This window comes from Zea mays, unplaced genomic scaffold, assembly GCF_902167145.1.
Source record: "Zea mays cultivar B73 unplaced genomic scaffold, Zm-B73-REFERENCE-NAM-5.0 scaffold_66, whole genome shotgun sequence".
NCBI lineage: Eukaryota > Viridiplantae > Streptophyta > Magnoliopsida > Poales > Poaceae > Zea > Zea mays.
Genome location: NW_023367322.1, coordinates 83,576 through 104,493, shown reverse-complemented (window position 1 = coordinate 104,493; position 20,918 = coordinate 83,576). Strand labels below are relative to the sequence as shown.

Sequence of the window (20,918 nt, the reverse complement as noted above, 5' to 3'; positions counted from 1 at the left end):
GAAATCAGGCTAAAATGCACATGATCCAAATAAGGAGAGGAAGCGGAGATCTTGAATCGAGAAAGTGGCTTTTTCTATCAGAAAATGAATCTGCTTTCTGATGGCCATTTCGGTCCGTTGTGGGACCACGGCTTGCAAAGAAGGTATGCTCGGTCGGCTTGCGCTCTTACTTGGAAGTGGTCTCAGTAGCGAAGTCAATAAAGAGGGTAGTCCTCCTAGCTAGGAAGTCGTTGATGAATCAACCGATTTGTTTTTACTACGTATCATTAAGAATTCGAATACTAGCTTGCGGCAAGTGACGTCAAGTAGGGAAGATACCCAAGGCCCATATGAGGCGCTTGAAGAAGTGATCCATTAAGGCTTGGGACTAAGCAAAGCAGAATAGGAAATAGTAGTTGGATAGCTTTTCCTTGGGGTGTTCCCTGCCCTTTCATCGATTTTCGAGAAGTGCACTACATGTCAAACTCGAAGAGTTACTCACTTGGCCACAAGAGCAAATGTATAATGGTAGTCAATACCCTCACCCAATCTGAGTATACCCTTTGGCGACGAGGCGGGCCTTGTACCTATAAATACTGCCATCAGTATATGCTTTCATTTTTGAGACCCAGCCAATGGCTTTCTTGCCAGTCCTTTCCTGACGTCTTAACTCGGATGGGCTTAGTAAGAAAAGAATGATTCGCATAAAGATCCGGCTGCTATTGACGTAATGAAGAATTTCGGCAGATAAAAGAAGCAAGCTTTCGAGGAGAAAAAAGGATTGAATCAAAGGGTCCATAATAAAGTTGGAGGCCATAATGTACCCTTTAAATCCCGAAAAATACGCTTTAATGCTTGCCAGTGCAAATCTCGTGGGTGTTGCATGAACTGACATGCTAGGTTTACTGCATATGAGATATCAGGTCTTGTAAAAGTGAAGTACTGTAGAGCACCGACAATTTGGCGATAGGGAGTCGGATCAGCGAGAAGCGAACCAAGATTAGATTAGAAGAGAGTTGTGAGTTGGGTGCTACCGGTGTTGAAACCGGCTTGCAATCAGCCAGGAGTGCTCAGTTTGATTTGATATGATAAGTAGATACTTTTCAAGGAAGATAGCCTGAGCGAGTCTTTTCGCGGAGCTATTGTGCCGAACGCTGGCTTTCAACTTCCCGTACCGGGAGAAAGATTCTAACGTTGATCGAGGGAGCAAAAGGGAATCTAAAGGGTGAAATACGCGTCTGTCTCATTAGAACCCCGCTCCGCTTAGTCGACAACAAGAGAATCGAAGCATCCTCCTATTCCTTATGTTTCAAGAGTTCCCGAGATATGCAAGCAAGTTGGGCTGGGCACTTGTTTTTAATAATGCCAATGGGCATTCGAATCCCTGAGAGAGAGCTAATAGGAAGGAAGATGGCTCTGGATTCACTAGGCTTTCGCTGGCTAGAAGCTTCGAGAGAAAGTAAAAGAGATGATGTGGTTGAAAAGGTGGTAACTGTGGATAGCGCCAAGTAAGCTAATCCTAAATGTCCAGCCACGCCAAACCGAACTCTTATCACATTATTTGTAGGCTTTGCTATTCTTACTCCTCTGTGACCTTCATCAATCACTAGGCACAGTATCAGTTAGCGTGATATGGGTTGGTAAAGTAGTAAAGAAAGTCTTAGTTATTAGGAAAGAAATGTTGCAGCCTATCTGCCACTGAGTTGGAATCGATTTGCTTAACCTGCTAATGCACGGAGATTAGCCAAATTAGAGAATATGAGGACGTCGGCAATGGTTGGTTTTAATGCTCGCACAGACGAAATAGAATACCGGATTGGACCTTAGCCGCTCGGGAATAGAATCCTTCACCACCAGACCAGGAAAGGCAATCGCCACGACGCTGACATCTTTTCATACGTACTAGACCCGGAGGCAAGGCAAATTCGGAAGAAGCCGCTTACACGACTTCCAATACAGACAACTCAAGCAAGAGGTTTGACATCACTCCTGCAACTGCAAGACAAAGACTCAATCAAGAACCAGAGAAACTTAAATCAACCTTAGTATTAGTAAGAGTAAGAGTATTAGTAAGAGTAACCACTTCTGGCTCGTTAATGTTTCGCTTCTTTGTCCTTAAAGAACTTTGCATACATCGGAACATGTAAGACAGCATCAAGGATGGGGATGGTAATCTGCGCATCTTGAATCATCTCAAGAAACTTAGCAAACTGCTTGTCTTCACTTGACTTCTCAAACCGTTCTGGAAATGGCTGCTTCGGCTTGGTAGGTGGAACTGAAGTCGAACTGATTGATGATGGATCATTAGGAGCTATAGCTGGTGGTGTAGAAGAACTAGGCTGTCCAGCAGTAGTAGTAGTGGACTGCTGAGGTACCTGCTGGTCCTGTGGAGAAGGTTCATTTATCAGGAATCTACTTGTTGCATAATGCACATGCCACAAACGATAAAGTGGAAGCACACTCAGATGAAGAGGATGGTGAATTGATCAATAATCCCATGTCTTTTTTTGCTGAGAAATCTTGGATCAAGACATACAAGGCAGCATTGGTCAAACATAGGACTACCTAGGCTAGGTCATTCATTGCTTGGTCCGCTATATTCGTTTTGTCTTCTAGTTCTCCACAGGGACTTCCTACTACTCCGCCGAATCTCTCATCTGAGAAAGTAGGTCACCTGGGTCGGGTAAAGCAGCGTAGATAAGGCTGGAGTTTATGAACAAGTTGATGTCTACTAGGGCATTGACCGTACAAGCAGGTAAGTATAGGGCTCGGCTAGGAATTCGTTTATGCTTATATTTATAAGCTTTCTTCTCACTAGGTAGGGCGGGCAGTTGGTCTTATTGCCCTGCATCATATGAGAAGGAGTTCTTCCACGAAATAGAGGTCGTCTATGGTCTTTGTGGCATTGATGGATAGTACTGGTCTGTTGTCAACAAATAGACTGGCTAGGTCACAGTCTGCTAAGTCTACTAGTGGGATATGAATATGCATTAGTAGTAGTTATTGCTGCCGGATTGGTATTAACAGTTGGTCAAGTCTAACGTAACGTTTTTCAAGTAGAAGGATAGGGCATTAATTACCTGGGGTCGATAGGTACACCTTTATAATCAATTATTAGCACAAAGCTCTCATCTCACTTTTCATAGGTAGGCCTCTATAGTTATAGTGTATATTGGCTTTGATTCTTTCTATTGTTATGGGAAAGGCATATCCCCACCCAGTTCTTCTTCGTCTTAATTAATAACTCCTTCCTGAACTTCAAAGTACGATAGAAACTGACTTATATCTCGTAGGAAAACTAGAGAATGAGCCATCTCCATCTCGTAGAGAAACTAGAGAGGTGCTGGGCGCAGCTGAAAGGAAATCCAAGAAGAGTCCATGAAAGGCTAGCACGATTAGGATCCTTTGTAGGGTTTATCTCGGAAGAGAAGGCTATGAAGCGAACATCTCTTCTTTGGGTTGGGAGAGAGGGGAAGATCTATGCAGGACACTTAACCCGTGCCGGAGGACTGCACACAGCTGGTACAACCTCGTACATTTTACATGTTCTTACAAGTCCGATGGTACAGTTGACCTAGTATCGAATTATTATAGATTCCGTTGGCAGCCATTGCCCCCCTGCATGTCGTCTGACACGACCGAAACGAAACTTGACACCCCCTAGCAGCCCCCTGTCGGCATCGAAAACGGAGGGAAGTGCGCGTGCTGATGTTTAATCATGCGATGCCAATGATGTAAGCGCGGGCCCGCAGGTGCAGACAGGTTCGTCGGGGGTTATGCAAGCTTCAGAGGTGGGGGGTACGATTGTGGAAGATCGCGTGGAGGCAGGGGTTGGAGATGTGATGCAAGGGTGCGGGGAATTGGGTGGAAGGACAGTCGTTAATGTGGAGTCAGGTTTGACGGGCGTGAGGCAAGAAGTGGAGGGAAGTGGGATCTAGATTAGAAGAGATAAATACGATATTCCTGATCTGATACCCGCGGACGATCCCTAGCCTAGCTTGGCAATCCCTTGAAAATGCAATGCATTTTCCAAATTGCTTTTTCTCAAAAAAACTCTCAAATCAACTCACGCATATTCCCTTGCTTCTGTTAACTACGCATATCTCCTGTTTCTATACTTGCTAGCTAGCAACCTCTTATCACACAGAAAGCGTGACATGAATGCATACCCCCGTGTATACAACTCCTTACTATCTCTAATATACCGTTGCTTGTTCGGCGCATAGACCTATTATTATTCTCGGTCAGGCTTTCCTTTTGGCAGGTGATTACTATATATAATATAGCGGGCTTTCCCTTATCCGTTCGCTTAGGTATCTGACTGTGTAGCGTAGTTCGCCGATTCCCGGGGCCGGCACGGCACAACCGGATCCCCATCCTTAAGCAAACACACCTTCCTTTGGGTCATTGAAATTTCATCTTACTTGATCCTTCTAAATCAGCTTGTGCTACTTAATCTAGATTTACGAGATTCTTCCTTCTATTCTAGCTAGGTGGCAGGCCAATACCAATACAACTAAGTTTAGGAGTGGATTTCATTTCGTACCTACGTAGGATTCCCTAACTCATCCTCTTATCCATCCTTTCCTGGACTTTCGTAAGGGGCAATAGCACAAGCAGAGCCTTTATAGAGCAGTTGGATTGCGCCTTAGTCACTAGCATACGTTTTCTTGCTTTGAGCTACTAGCGCGGATTGTTCTGGTTTAGCTTGACCTACCCCCGTTCTCTTTCATGCTTAACTTGAATGCTGAACTATCGATAAGATAAGGGCTGTATCGTTCGTGATCAAGTCATCGAGCGCATGTTTGGAATTCAATAGCGCTTTCTTTGGCAAGGCAGGATATGAAAGGAACGGAAGTACCGTTGTTTCCATAGAGGATTGAGCAGTGCCAGATACGGAAACAATAATGGCAGTCAATTCCTTCTGAAATCTATTTATACGGGGCCATTCGAAGCAATACCTTGTAGTTAGAGTCCTCTGGAAAAGCAGAATCTTAATAGTTTGAAAAGATAGAAAAAAGACAGAGTGATACCCTTAGAGCCAAAAGCAGATAAGTCAAGCGGCTAGAGCGAATCCTGGATAAGGCTCCTCTTGCCTGAGAGAAAGGGACTTCTTTCTACAGCCGAAGCCAAGCGCAGACGGCATATGAAAACCCGTCTTTAAAAACCAGGAAAGACACTCATAAGATTTCCAATGAAAGGAACGCTCGCCAGAATGAAATACTTCAATTAGGATGAGCTACTACATATCGTTCTGAAAGGGGCCTGTGAAACTGAAGCAGTTCCTGCAACCATCAACGAAGTCAAGACATTACCTATAGCAAGAAAGACTACCGATACCGATAAAGAAGAGCCGAAGCCCTACCTTGTTCCTGCCATCCCTTCCCATTCATCTCCACTATACCCCTCGTCTTCTAATTCCTTCCATTCCACCACGGAATTCTCTATAATAAAATAATTCGCAAATCCAAATCCGCTAATTGTTCTCTAATAGCACCCAATGAGTAACTACTAATGTTATGAATAAAAGGCCTGTCGCAATTTCCCGATTTCGAAACAAAGCCTGGGGTAGAAAAAAAGGGAGAAATGCTGTGGTTACAAGATGCAATTTCATCTTCGAATAAACCCCGTAATCGTAAGAAAGTAGGTTTTTTAGCGCTGGGCCTAGCAAAAGAGAAATCGCCGTATACTAGGCCCTCCAATTTCTTAAGGGGTTTATTTAAAAGATTCGCGATATAATATAACTAGGAAGACCTTTCAAATACCACACATGAGTCACTGGACATGCCAGTTTGATGTATCCCATTTGATATCTTCGTATCCGAGAATCAACAAATTAGACCCCGCATTTTTGGCAAACAGACGAGAGTGAATTACTCTTACTCGGAATGGGGAGAAATCCCTGACTGGAAAATACCCCGCTCAGAGTAGGTGAACGAAGCGATATCCGGGTGGATATAGCGAGAGAGCCGACCAAAAGCTAGGCTATGTGAGACAGCCCAAGAACCTCTTTTCTTTACTGCCCTCTCATCAAAGATGGACCTGATAAGGGCTTCATCCCATTGGCTTGTCTTGTCCTCCTGTTGCTTGCATCGCTCGTGCTCCCTATCGAGGTCGCTCTTCACCCTATCCCTTTAGTGTAAAAACGGGATAAAGAGCCCTCAATAACACGCTTGCCCAGGAGGGTATAACAGCTGATAGAGCCTCGGATATGGCTCCTTAACTGGTAGTACGCGCTAAAGACACCAGATCATTTTGATAGAAATGAGGTAGACTGGAAGCTGAAGCCAATAGACCAATGGAACTAATCAATCACTTGCTTTCCCGAACTGGACAGCAGGATTTTATCAGCACTGGACTTGAATCGCGTCGATGACTCTAATCTTTAGAGACAGAAGCAGATGGGAGAAGGTTGGATATGGATCATGATCAAGTCTACCTCGTAAGCTAAGCCACTTAAAGATCTTTGAGCAGCTCGAGAGATCTTCATTGGTAAAAAGTAACCTCCCGATTAAGCGATATTATAAAGGTACAAACCAATTAATCTAATATTGATTTGCAGAACGGATTCAAATACCGAGCATCAATATTAGATTCACACAAAGATCCGGGTGTCGGATCTAGTAACTAACTACTAGATCAAGCCAAGGTAAAGACACATCATTAGTATCATTACTATAAATAAAGTTGATACTCTTATATGATTGGAATATCCACCACCGGACGATATGATAAGTTTTAAGAAAATAAAATAAAAATGAAAATGCTCTTTTTAATGAAAGGCTCTTATTTATTTCAAATTAATATGATAATTTCACGGTGTTATTCAAAAAAAACTAGAGCAGAAAAAGCGAAAGCTAAAGCTTTCTCTAAAGCAGCAACTAGAGCAGAAAAAGCGAAAGCTAAAGCTAAAGCTAGAGAAGAAGAAATTGCTCAAGCTGAAGAATATGTAGACAATGTTGTGAAACAACTATCCCAGGAAAAACCTAACCCTGTACTGGATCCTTTTAGGGAAAGCAGCGCTCCTGTCATCGAGCTTGATAATACAGTAAGAGAACGCGATGATCAAGAGATCAGTAAAAAAATGATAGAATCTCAAAACCAAACTGTATTTGAGGAGTGGGAATCAAAAACTAGGAGGTATAACTCCTAATTTTGGGTGCCCAAAGAAAAGAATGGTAAGTACACTACTGAGATGTTAGATCTACTTTATCAGTTCTGGGATACCCTCATGAAGTCCTACGAAACAGAATCACTTGATAATAAGAGAGAGGAAAAACTGACTTATAAAGTTTTTTAGTTTATCAAAAACTCATGGAGAGAAGATCTATCAGATTCAGAATTCAGAAATATACAACTCAAAGTGGAAGATATGACTCTTCACTGTAAAGAAAATACTATATATAATAATATACCACAGTTGAAGGTATTATTCTTCAATAAAGATTTTATATGGATTATCTTCTTGATAAATTACAAAATGAGTCAGATAAGGTTATAGTCAGAGCAATGGGGACATATACAATTGAAACTATTGTTATATGGGTGCTAAGCAAGCACTTTAATGTTTTTGCACTGGAACAAAAAAGTGTACGTCTGTCTACTTTAGTAGCTGAATTAGACATAAACGTAAGAAATTACACGAATAATGAGAGCTGAATTAGAGAATCCTCTATCAACTTCCCAGATTCTGTTGTTGAGACTATGGCTGAGGTGACAGATGATAGTCTTAATCAGACAACTGATATTCCGAAAGAAGAAGCTAATAATAAAAGCAATAAATCAGATAGCTCTAAAGAGCTGTATAATATAGGGAGTACCCTATTTACCTGGCTAAATAATAGGAATTTGGTTGAGATCTACCATCCTCATGGTGATATCAAGAGCCCTAAAAAAGGTAAGTATGCAAAGTATATCACCTATGTTAGGTGTGTATTTGACATTAAGGAGCTACCGCTCCATATAGCATTACCTATGGTGTGTCCACCACTTGAATTGAATGGAGGAATCGCAGACCCAAACGGCTGAATAACGACAGAGTAACAACCAAACTGAGGGATCTAACGGGTGGGTACTTATCTTCTGACCCAGAAGTACTTGGTCATTATACCAATACCTCAACCCTGTTATCTACACACGATGAAGAGCGTTTTAACATATATATTATATGGTGAGTGATGAAAAAACAGCTCGACTAACCCGTGTAATAAACAAGTTACAGAGTGTGCCATATCAAATAAATACAAAATTATTATGTCATTTGGTAAAATGTAAGGATATATACCATGCATCAGGGCTTCTCATGCCTAGCATTCTTGCTTCTATTGATAGAACGGAGGGGACTGTAAGACTAAAACATCATTACTTGAATGACAAAGAAATGAAAAAATATTTTTCTTTAAAAGACTTGATCAACATTTGGATAAAAAACATTCAGTCTGCCTGCTACGAGCAATACATTTTAAAACTAGCTGATGCTTTACAAAATTACAATTTGTATTTCCCAACGTTTTTGGACTTTAGGGGACGAAATTACCGATATGGTCCTTTTCATTACCACGAACGAGATCTTGTTAGATCTCTCATACTCTTTGCGCAAAGTGGGGTGACAGATACACCCCCAGATAAAGGTAGTCAGGGCATACGAACCTTTATGGCTTCAACAGCTTTCCATTATTCCAAATATTGGAAGAATTATAATGAAGGTATAATATGGTTTATTAAAAATATACATGAGTGTCCTGACTTAAATAGTAATAAGGCTGATATCGTGCTAGACAGATTGGCTAATCTAGCACGTAAGGCTAGACACCCATTTCAGTTTCTCTCGAGTGTTATTACACTAAAAAACCGTGACTCTGATAAGATTGCTAGAACACCAATTCACCTGGACGCATCAGCAAGTGCATATCAAATGTTGAGTTATTTACTGGGTAATATTACCATGGCTAGAAATACTAATCTTATAAGTGAGAATAATAAAATAAATAATATTTATGAAATTATTGACTCTGATTTTAAGAAATATATTGAACGGAAATACGGTGAACATATTATCACCAGATATGTGTGTAGCTTATTTGATCGTGATATCATCAAAAATATCTTTATGCCTATTGTGTATGGGAAATCCAAATTTAGCACAGCTATTGATCTGCTGGGAAAGATTGGTAGTTATATGGTAGTAGAAGATTTAAAAACTATTATTAAAGAATGTTACAATTTCTGGGAATCTGAATATAAAGATATGAGGAACCTCATGCATTTGGTTGCAAGTATTAGCTGGGTTAGTGGTTTTATCAATAAACCAGTTATATATTCCACAGAATACTGGATTACAGTCCAAGATTATATAATCATGGAACCTGTCAAAATAACTGTTAAATACCAAACCCATGGCATGGTTCTAATCCTAAAATGAAAAAATCAGTCGTAACGCTACGAATACCCACGAACAAAAAGAATACTCGGAAGAACACTAGTTCCACTTTTGCTAACTTCATCCATCAGAAGGATGCCTTAACTGTAATTCATTTTATTGATATTCTAATGGATGAATATGAATCTGGTAATAATACAGTACCTGTATACACAGTTCATGATAATTTCATCACAACACCATTGTATGGCGCAGCATTCCCAAGCCTATATAGGAAAGCAATGACTCGATTCGATTGGGACACCCCATATTTATAATTAATAAATTCATGTATGACAATATTATATATCGAGCTAAGCAGCTAAGATATGATCTCCTATCTCCTACTACACAAGGATTTATTGAGCAAATAGGCAAAGTCTACGACTCCCATAATGAATTGTATAACACAGAACATACTATATATGAATATGAAAGAGAACTTTATTACTTTCCTCAAGATATTATAGTTGACTGCTTAAGCGTTTTAGTCCCCCAAAAGACTAAGAGAATAAATGATTATAAGAATAATATAAAATAAATATTACGTCACTACTATACTATGATTTCATAAATCACCATGCCAATAGTATAGTATGGATGGACACAATAGTATGATGTATGAACTGAAGCGATTGCACAGTAACTACGATTACTGTATTCATTGTTAAAAAACAAAGTTATAACACGTGTAGGATAACTATCTTTATCAAATATATAAGAATAAGTTATTCCGAGGCCCCTCCTTCACTTCCCCCTAGTTGTTGGGGGTGATGGAGGGTGAAAGAAGAGTGGGTCGGCGGGCTTCTTTCCCTGAATGTACTGAAGAATTAGAACACTTAAACCATTATTCCTGTTTTTTTTTCTGAAATAAAGCTTGATTAATGTCATATTTCTGCACAGACGTTGGTTTGGCCAATAAATACATATTCCCTACGGGCAGGATATCAATCTAGATTGGAAACCTATTCGTAAACCGTTCGAGCCAGGGATTGGCCCCATCTCTCACTGATCTGGATGAACAGTAGCTTTTGACCTTCAATCAATAGTTCGATTTATTATTAAACTATCAGTTGCTATATTGCTTTCCGGTAATGTACATCCGGAGATAAGGGTTTTTTTGGATAAGCTCGAGGGACAATGTGTGTCGAGGATGAGTGATAACTTGAGCCATGGAGCAGTTCCCTGCGCTGCTCGAAGCTTAGGGGTTGCGCGTAGGCTTCCCCCACAGTATATAGATCGGTTCTTCAGTGTGGTCACAACCTAGTTGTAGTCGTCGTCGAGGCCTGCCAGGATGTAGGAGACAAGGTCTTCATCGTCGATCGGCTTGCCAGCGTTGGACATCTCCACTCCAAGCGCCCGCATCTTCCCGACATATTCGGTGATAGATAGGTCGCCTTTCTTCAAGCTGGAGAGCGCGATTCTTGTATTGACTATTGACGACGCGCGCCTTCGTCACAGATGAGAAGGTTGTCTCAAGGACACTCCAGACTTCGGCAGCTGTGCGGCAGGCGGAGACTTGCACAAGAATTTCTTTAGTCATTGCAAGCAACAAGTATCCGAGTACCTGTTGATCAGTTGCCATCCATGATTCATACAATGGATTGACGACTTCGGCGTCTTTCCCCTTGATCTTCTCCTCGGGGGCTTTAGTTGCGCCAGTCAGGCCCCCCACCGCAGCTTACCTACTTGCTGACCTGGAAATGCATATTACCTGACAAGCTAGTCGCTCGGCTGGCACGCTATCAAAGCACGACGGATTGGCTGGTCCTATTCCCATCCCAGCAGTTCCTACTTTGGTTTGGAACATTTCAGATAATATAGAGAGGAGGGAGACTAGTCTAAATCGATTTTTCTATCGTTTCTTCGAAACCTCGCTTACGTTTCACTTCCCTTCACCAACCTCAGAGTACGGGCTTAGACTCTCTAAGATATCCAACTCAAGTGCCGTAGCGAAAATCATAAGTAGTGTTCAGAAGATTGGGAAGGAGTAGGCCCGGTTTGTCTTGTTCATCCATGATTCCCCTTGTGGAGTGAAGTGGAATGCTAAAGATAGAAAAGTGAACCGTAGGATCTCGTCTTAGCCCATTGACAAAACTAGTCCAAGAAACCCAGATTGCTAAGTCTCGAGTATGTCAATCAAGCCCTAATGTTTCCATTCCGCCGGACCAACTAGCCTAACCTTTCACAGAATTGATCATTTATGCCCAAGGGACAAGAGGTTTTGAACTCTCTAGTAGTTCCAAGAAGTATGCTCATTTCCTTGGATGTGTATTCTGGATTTGGATTCACTAATGTGGAGGGCTATTTATTCAAAGATGATTAGGGTGCGCTCAGCATGTCCCACCATCAGAGCTAACCTAACCTGTCCTTATCCTTAGCACGGACAGCACTCAATATCTCGCTGCGGAATATGTCTACCGGAGTAGGCTCCGCAAAGCTCCTCACTCGGCACTAGATCCAAGTCCCCCATCGCACTCCACAAGTTTGGGACGACCCCTTTCTTTCTTATATTATATGATCTTTTCCACTGCAGCCAGCACACCTATTTCCCTTTAGCTGGTAAAGGCAAGGCTTCCCTACTAAACCAGTACACACTAAGTACGGGATCATTAGTCATGACTCCTTGGTCTTCATAGTCCTCGAGAGATCCACAATGTCTCCCATCCCAGGAATAATCGAATACCTTCGTTCTGAAGCAAATCAACGGGCTTGGCCGGGCAACTCACTCTTGCTTTCTCTGGGCCGCCTTAGATTCTATAGTTCTCGTCTCCCCAGTCTAGTGAAACAGAGGGATCCCAGTCAACCCATGCTGACCTTCCCTATCTGTCTGAAACCCAATATGTGCCTAAACTAAACGCTTAGCTGTGCCCAGAATGTGGAAACTCGAAAGAGGTAAACAATTCTTTTTTGTCATTTTGTTCACTGGTCTTCACTTCAAGCAATTCCATTAGTCCAAGTCTGCTGCAATTGGTAATTGGAGATAAGCAATTGGTGGTCGTAGGCTCACCCTCCTCTAAATAGATAGAATGGATCGACCCTTTATGGCACTTTGACTTCTCCACAAGGAGAATGCAACTACAATTCTCACGGAAATGAGACGCCCCAATTTCATGTGGTCAAGTTGCATGATGACCGACGCAGAACTAGCCCGGTTTTTACCGTCTTGCACTTGCAATTTCCATTCTTTCCACGCTGCGCGCCTCTATTCCATAGGCCTCTTTAGTCAGGGAAAACCTTCTACTGAGTTCAATCGGTGATTCTCAATCTTTTTTTGTGCAATTCTACGATCGAACAATTGGAAGGAGGAGCGTAGAGGGCGCTAAGGTGTTCGCATTCTCGAATAAAGCGACAGGAGAGAGTGAAATGCTCGACTGAAAGGAGAGGGTGGCATGTCGACGAGATTAGACCCGTCCATAAATATCCACGCTCTATTCAGGTACCGGGGGCCCCTGCACAAACATAGGACGAAAGAAAGGAAATGAATCTGCCAAGTCGAGAAGTTTTTCTTTTATACCACTGGCACTTTTGCAAGAGCAGCTTATTATCCATGATCCAAAGTATTAAACAGTTCTTCTATCCTGCAAAATAGGGCAGTCAAAACCAGCCAATCGAACCCATGAAAGAAGCCCACTTACCCACTCTTCTTTCCCACCATCCGCAGTATACCAATCACTCACTAGATGGTGGCCTCGGAATCGGAAAGGAAATAAGCTCATACTACTGGAATGGAATGGAATATGAGACACTTTACTTCCTACAAAACTCAAGTGAGGGGAGGGATGGATGTCCCGCCACGAACGGAAACATCAAGCCTCCCCAATGGTTATGTTACGTATCCACTCATCCTACAAGGAACTATGTCCAACCTATTCTATTTATTCCGCTATTCTATTTATTCACGACGAATTTGTTTCCGGAAGTGGCATTGAGAAGTGTTGCTCCAGCCTTTCATACTTTACTCGAATATTTTAGAACACAAATAAGATCCCTCATAAGTGCAAACAATGCAATAGCTTCGGTTAAGGCAAAGCCCAAACAAATCAAAAGAAAAGAAAAATAATTGTCTCGCTAATGATGGATTTCTAGCAACTGGATTGGTTTCTAGTTTCTTTGATAGTTGGAAGTTCTCCAAAAGTATGAAAGGCTGGAGGGCTTTGTACCAACCATTCTAGTGTGGTTGGATTCTGCTCAACAGCCCAAGGACTTTCCGCACATCTTTTGTTCTTTCCACTGCTTGAAGTGATTGCGACAACTACGAAGAAACGACGAATCCCAACTACGGATATATAAGAACCGAAACTGCTCAGAGCATTCCATCCGGCGTAAGCATCTGGATAATCTGGAATGCGACGTGGCATACCCGAAAGCCCTAAGAAATGCATGGGAAAGAAGGTCAGATTAACCCCGAAAAAAGTGATCCAAAAATGGATTTGGCCTAAAGTTTCAGGATATGTCCGACCAAAGATTTTACCCACCCAATAGTAAAATCCAGCAAATAAAGCAAAAACGGCTCCCATAGAAAGTACATAATGGAAATGTGCAACCACATAATAAGTATCATGTAGAGCAATGTCTAGCCCAGAGTTTGCTAGAACTATTCCAGTGAGCCCTCCTATGGTGAACAAAAAGATGAACCCTACAGCAAATAACATGGGTGTTTTGTATTGTATCGAACCTCCCCACATGGTAGCGATCCAACTAAAGATTTTGATTCCAGTGGGCACAGCTATGATCATGGTAGCTGCGGTGAAGTAGGCACGCGTATCAACGTCTAAGCCCACAGTAAACATATGATGAGCCCAAACTAGAAATCCAAGAACACCTATACTTATCATGGCATAAACCATGCCTAGATACCCGAAGACCGGTTTTCTTGAAAAGGTCGATACGATATGACTAATAATACCGAATCCAGGCAGAATGAGAATATACACCTCTGGATGACCGAAGAACCAAAAGAGATGCTGGTATAATATTGGGTCTCCCCCTCCTGCTGGATCAAAAAAGGTTGTATTAAAGTTTCGATCGGTTAATAACATTGTAATTGCCCCTGCCAGTACCGGAAGTGATAATAAAAGTAGGAATGCTGTCACTAAAACGGACCACACAAAAAGTGGTAATCTATGCATAGTCATTCCAGGTCCACGCATGTTGAAGATAGTAGTTATAAAATTGATAGAACCTAAAATTGATGAAACACCTGATAGATGAAGACTAAAAATTGCTAAATCAACTGCTCCTCCAGAATGGCTGGTAATACCACTTAAGGGCGGATAGACCGTCCACCCAGTGCCGCTGCCCACTTCTACTAAGGCTGAGCTTAATAGGAGCAAGAGACTTGGTGGCAACAACCAGAATGATATATTATTTAATCGTGGAAATGCCATGTCAGGTGCACCTATCAGAATCGGAACAAACCAATTCCCAAATCCACCTATCATCGCCGGCATAACCATAAAAAAGATCATTAAAAAAGCGTGAGCCGTTATTAAAACATTATAAAGTTGATGATTCCCACCAAGAATTTGATCGCCGGGTCGGGCTAATTCCATACGAATCAGTACGGAGAAGCATGTGCCCATCACTCCTGCAATGGCACCGAAGATGAAATATAGAGTACCGATATCCTTGTGGTTAGTGGAGAAGAGCCATCGGACCAGATTTGTCATTTTTTTTTCGTTTTGAAAACCTTATCAGAGAGGGGCCACTAAGGCAGGCAGGCCAAAGAATGAAGGGCAGTGAAAATGGTTTCTTCTTCTGGCTAATTCCGATACGAATACCAAAAACAGCTTACTTCCGTTCGTGTCCTCGGAAATTGGATTACTTATGAGTTTCTTCGGTGCAAAAGTAGGCAAGTCCATTTTATCGTGTTTTTCGTCCTCAAGACCTGATTTTCCAAAGTGCATTTCATATAGCTGCAAAAGTTGCTCATCCGATTTTCCCTCGCTTTTATTCGTAACATGGCGTAGTTACTCATTGGGTCCGCTGAGAAGAAAACAATAGGTCGTCACTACCTATGCTTTCATCTAGAGGAAGTCAGGCTGTGATTCGTAACATGGCGTAGTTACTCACAGGCCGTGGATCTCCTTTTTCTAATCAAGCAGCAGGCCGTGGGTTTTCTGGTTCTGCGCTTCAGAAGAGGCAAAGTTTCCGTGATTCGTATCTGCTTTGAGGGCAGGTGCGGGTTGGTTCATGCTTCGAAGAAGAATCGTTCTTTCTAGATCGAAGAAGAATCGTTCTCTTTCTCGAAATGAAATAAGTTAAGTGAAGTGATCCTGCGAAACCTAAGATGCCGGACCAAACCAATGGAGAGCCCACAGATGATATCAAGGAAACTGTTCCAGTGACAATGCCAACTAATACGACTTCGGACGAATACGCTATCCTCGAAACTAAACTCCCTGTATGGTCGAGAATGAATGGATTCCCCTATGGCAATTTCTTATTCCTGCTATCATAGCCTGGCTGGGATCTTAGCGGCACATTCTGACCTTGCTTCATAGACAGCGGTACCTTTCTCAGCTTCTTCTAGATAGAGATAGTTAGTTTCCTCTAGATAGCTAGTTTCCTTTTTTTTGGAAGATTGAGATTGACGCTTGGCAAATTGGGTTGACGACGCGCCATATGGGTTTGAGGATAGTGCCAGAAGTGCCGTAGCTCCTTTGCTGTTCGTGGAGGCTGGCTATTTGCAGTTGACTTCCTTCCCGAAGTGACTGGCTAGAATTCTCATACGATAATAGGAGAGAGATGCCGATAATTGGAGAAGGCGAGACCAAGCCTGCCGGGAGAGGAGAAGTGGCTTACGAGGCTAGAATAGAGTTGGTTGGTGCTGATACCAGTAGCTGCAGCTGCCGGGGAAATCTGTCCTGTCGGTTCGCGAGGAGTTGAAGTTGTTTGTACTTACTTAGACCCCAATGAGTCTATGGCTTGCCAGCCTCTATCTAGTCCTCTGCAGGTCAGGTAGAAAGACGGAAAGACTTAAAGGGAAGTTCTTGTTCTTATCTAGCGCAAAAAGCATAAGGATGAATTGGTTTTCCCTTCAAGCCACAACAGCGGTATGAGTTAAGATCCAAATCTAGCAAGAATCTTTCGCCACCCACATAGGAAAATGCGAGCAGTTTACCCACACCTATTCGAAGAACCAAGGTAGCTGCCTTTCCAGTCGAGTCACTTCTCTACCAGTACAATAGCTGGGTCTCTTTCTCGTTGGCACCATCCCTTATTCTTAGAATTCCTATGGCACTTCGAAAGATCATGTGCCCTGAACTCGTACGTGACTTATCCTCACTGATGTCAAAACCCAGCAGATTGTACTTTTTCTTTGAGTGGCCAGGCCAGGCAGATCCTAAGAATAGAGAACCTATGGCGTCTGAGATGGGTGAACGGCACACCCTACTACGGCGTGTTTATGTCATTGACACAGCTCGAGTAATAGAGACACAGATCTTGTTTCTTGGCTTGGGAAGACTTCCAACATAGAGTTCCTTCCCTTCAATGGAACAGCAATCGATGAATGGAGTTTGAGGATTGTCATAGAATAGAACAGAACTCGCCTCCACCTAAGAACTTCACTTTGAAATCCACAGCACGAACACGGCTCTTATAGATTAGGTTTCCTGGGAGTTCCCTTTCTTCGAGTACTATCCATACAATATTAGTGACCCTGCTCCTTTCCTTGAATTGTGATCTATTGCCTATGGTGGCTTCGGCTTAGGCTGTTGATTAATGCCTTGGTGTGTTTTCTTCTTGTTTCTTCTCTTCTTCTTGTGATCTTGATTGCGCCTGTTTGCACTTAGCTTGATGTGATTTTCTTTAGGCTCAGCTCTCCTCTTTGACGAGAATCCGAAAACTTTCCTTTCCTTGAAAGGGGAAGTCCGCCACTCCACTAAGACCGCTTGCTTCTCATGCGCTGATGAAGTTCGTACCACTTCTTGCTGTCGAAGAGCTAGGAATCCAGTCACTCAGGAAAGCGTAACTATACTATACTATACTATCTATTTACGATAATTTGATTGCTGACAACATCACGCTTCTCTTTCTCCAGCGTCATGCCTTGTGACCTCTAGTTTCAACCTCCTAGCATTGGCTTCACTTGATTAGAACCATAAGCATTTGCATTCGCGACCGTCCTCGTCCCAGGTTTTGTTCTTCTTTGCTTTGGTGAGGTATACCTCTATCAAATGTGCTTAGCCTTTTCGCTAGTGCTATTTCATGCCATTGGTTTGAACTGGATAGAGGGGAAGGGCCTTACCTTATCTACAACTATCTAATTGCAATTCCGGATAGCATAGCATTATTCTTAGCCGAGGAAGGAACCGTTGATGGCGGAGTTATTTGCACGGATTTTCCAGCTATATGAAGATGAGGCTAAAAGACGCGGATAGAAGTCCGAAAATTAGTTCAAAAAAGGCCACAATCGTTAAAGAAAGGGACCTTGATCCTTTCATCGTTTTTGCACTTGAAAAAGAAATTTGCAAAGCGGGTTATTAACGAATTGAGTTTACTTTTCAGTTGAGAACCGTCCAGAAGCGCTGAAGAGGGTGTCGGAATCATTCGAGGCTCCTGGAAGTTACCAGCGAGTGCCGGATGAATTGAAGGCTCGACGACTCCCTCGAATCCTGCAGGGTTAAGGGAGGCTACCTGAAGCTGCTGGAAGGCGAGAATCGTTTAATAAACAGACTGAGTTATAACCCATATTATAGTTATAAACTATATTCATCAAACTACAAACTACTAGAATTGGAAATAAAATAATGATTATACTCGGCCAGCGAGTAACAAGAAGGTGGCACAATTGAGGGTAGGAAAGAATCCAGGGTAATGGTCAATACTGAGAACATGAATTCCCTTAGCGCGTTGGATCATCGAATAATGGAAAAATTCCTATCTCTGGTAAGACGGGTTCATCAACTCATTTCTCGGTCAGATATTGGTCAACAAAAGTACAATTGGAACTTGTCACCAGCCTCATCTGGTGAGGGATCAGCTGTATCGGCTTTCCCTAGTGATAAGGTCTGTGAGGTTGTGGAGAAGATGAAGTTGATACACACTACGGAATTCTTTCTTCTTTTCTATTGCTTTTTTAGAAGAAAAAAGAAAGATAACTCAAAACACGTATTGCTGCTTCTTCACTCTTTGCTTGATCGCATATTCATGATGTTAACCCTTCTTCTATTTGCTGAAGCTGGGCATTGGTTGGGATTGAACCTACGGCACTACTTATGATGCTATCAAAGGTATTGAATCCGTAAGCTTATTGATCGCATATTGCACTTCTTTTCTGGAATGAGAGAGGAAAGGGTAGAGAGAGCGAGGATATGCTTAATCCGCTTTGGGAGGCATATGCATTTCAGTCTGCACGGGCTTACAAAGAGGCAGGCATTTGGATAGCACAGATAACCGAGACAGGAATAGTTGTCACGAGATATGAGAGGGAGAGTTTCTAGATGAGCAAGAAGGCGTTAAATATATAATGCAAAAAGGAACTACCTAATAAGCCAGCTCAGCTCTATGGTTTTTGCAACGTTTCAACTAAACTAATTGGAAATGCCTGCTCTTCGATGTTACAAGCTAGCCTTGCTACGATTTCCATATAGGTACAGAAGATTGTGATACCCCTCCCAGAGTGTATGCTCCAGATGAAGCTAGCTTCCAAGCGAATGAACTGTAAAATCTCTACTCTTTTGCCATCTTATTCTTACTTAAGAAGCTTCTCTAGATCGACTTCTCTTTCTTCATTAGGCAGGCAGGTTCGCCGCTTTGCCATGCCAGGACGAATAGAGTTAGCGAGCACGTAGCATTATCTATATCAGGAGCTAATAAAAGTCAAGAGATCAAATCCGTGCACTGGCATTTTGGAAGTAGCATTGGAAAGAACTTGCTTTGCATTTGTACACAGGGTGTACACATTATATATGAATGAAACATATTCATTAACTTAAGCATACTCCTTTTTTTATTTAATGAGTTGATATTAATTAAATATCTTTATTTTTTTCGATTTTTGCAAAGGTTTCATTTACGCCTAATCCATATCGAGTAGACCCTGTCGTTGTGAGAATTCTTAATTCATGAGTTGTAGGGAGGGACTTATGTCACCACAAACAGAAACTAAAGCAAGTGTTGGATTTAAAGCTGGTGTTAAGGATTATAAATTGACTTACTACACCCCGGAGTACGAAACCAAGGATACTGATATCTTGGCAGCAAGCATTCCGAGTAACTCCTCAGCTCGGGCGCCTGAAGAAGCAGGAGCTGCAGTAGCTGCGGAATCTTCTACTGGTACATGGACAACTGTTTGGACTGATGGACTTACCAGTCTTGATCGTTACAAAGGACGATGCTATCACATCGAGCCCGTTCCTGGGGACCCAGATCAATATATCTGTTATGTAGCTTATCCATTAGACCTATTTGAAGAGGGTTCTGTTACTAACATGTTTACTTCCATTGTGGGTAACGTATTTGGTTTCAAAGCCTTACGCGCTCTACGTTTGGAGGATCTACGAATTCCCCCTGCTTATTCAAAAACTTTCCAAGGTCCGCCTCACGGTATCCAAGTTGAAAGGGATAAGTTGAACAAGTACGGTCGTCCTTTATTGGGATGTACTATTAAACGGATTATCCGCAAAAAATTACGGTAGAGCGTGTTATGAGTGTCTACGCGGTGGACTTGATTTTACCAAAGATGATGAAAACGTAAACTCACAACCATTTATGCGCTGGAGAGACCGTTTTGTCTTTTGTGCCGAAGCAATTTATAAAGCACAAGCCGAAACCGGTGAAATCAAGGGGCATTACTTGAATGCGACTGCAGGTACATGCGAATAAATGATTAAGAGAGCTGTATTTGCAAGGGAATTAGGGGTTCCTATTGTAATGCATGACTACTTAACAGGAGGTCGCAAATACTACTTTGTCTCATTATTGCCGCGACAACGGCCTACTTCTTCACATTCACCGAGCAATGCATGCAGTTATTGATAGACAGAAAAATCATGGTATGCATTTCCGTGTATTAGCTAAAGCATTGCGTATGTCGGGGGGAGATCATATCCACTCCGGTACAGTAGTAGGTAAGTTAGAAGGGGAACGCGAAATAACTTTAGGTTTTGTTGATTTATTGCGCGATGATTTTATTGAAAAAGATCGTTATCGCGGTATCTTTTTCACTCAGGACTGGGTATCCATGCCAGGTGTTATACCGGTGGCTTCTGGGGGTATTCATGTTTGGCATATGCCAGCTCTGACCGAAATCTTTGGAGATGATTCCGTATTACAATTTGGTGGAGGAACTTTAGGACATCCTTGGGGAAATGCACCTGGTGCAGCAGCTAATCGTGTGGCTTTAGAAGCCTGTGTACAAGCTCGTAACGAAGGGCGCGATCTTGCTCGTGAAGGTAATGAAATTATCAAAGCAGCTTGCAAATGGAGTGCTGAACTAGCCGCAGCTTGTGAAATATGGAAGGAGATCCAATTTGATGGTTTCAAAGCGATGGATACCATATAAAATAAAAAA

The 20,918-nt window shown here is 42.2% G+C and overlaps 1 protein-coding gene, 1 non-coding gene and 1 pseudogene across 3 annotated transcripts in view; 1 reads left to right on the top strand and 2 right to left on the bottom strand.

Moving 5' to 3' along the window:
* LOC118475791 (cytochrome c oxidase subunit 1) overlaps window positions 1-19,390 on the bottom strand; it is a 38,264-nt gene extending 18,874 nt beyond the window's left edge. Inside the window, exon 1 of the mRNA XM_035963971.1 lies at window positions 1-19,390. This exon is cut by the window's left edge and continues 18,874 nt beyond it. Within this exon, the coding sequence (XP_035819864.1) occupies window positions 13,483-15,069 (1,587 nt within the window). The 5' untranslated portion in view covers window positions 15,070-19,390 and the 3' untranslated portion in view covers window positions 1-13,482.
* Window positions 10,590-10,723, bottom strand: LOC118475793 (small nucleolar RNA Z247). Its single transcript, XR_004855107.1, has one exon. It is a non-coding gene; the product is annotated as a small nucleolar RNA Z247 (small nucleolar RNA).
* LOC118475792 (ribulose bisphosphate carboxylase large chain-like) lies at window positions 19,388-20,918 on the top strand (annotated as a pseudogene). Its single transcript, XR_004855106.1, has one exon. The product of XR_004855106.1 is annotated as a ribulose bisphosphate carboxylase large chain-like (transcript).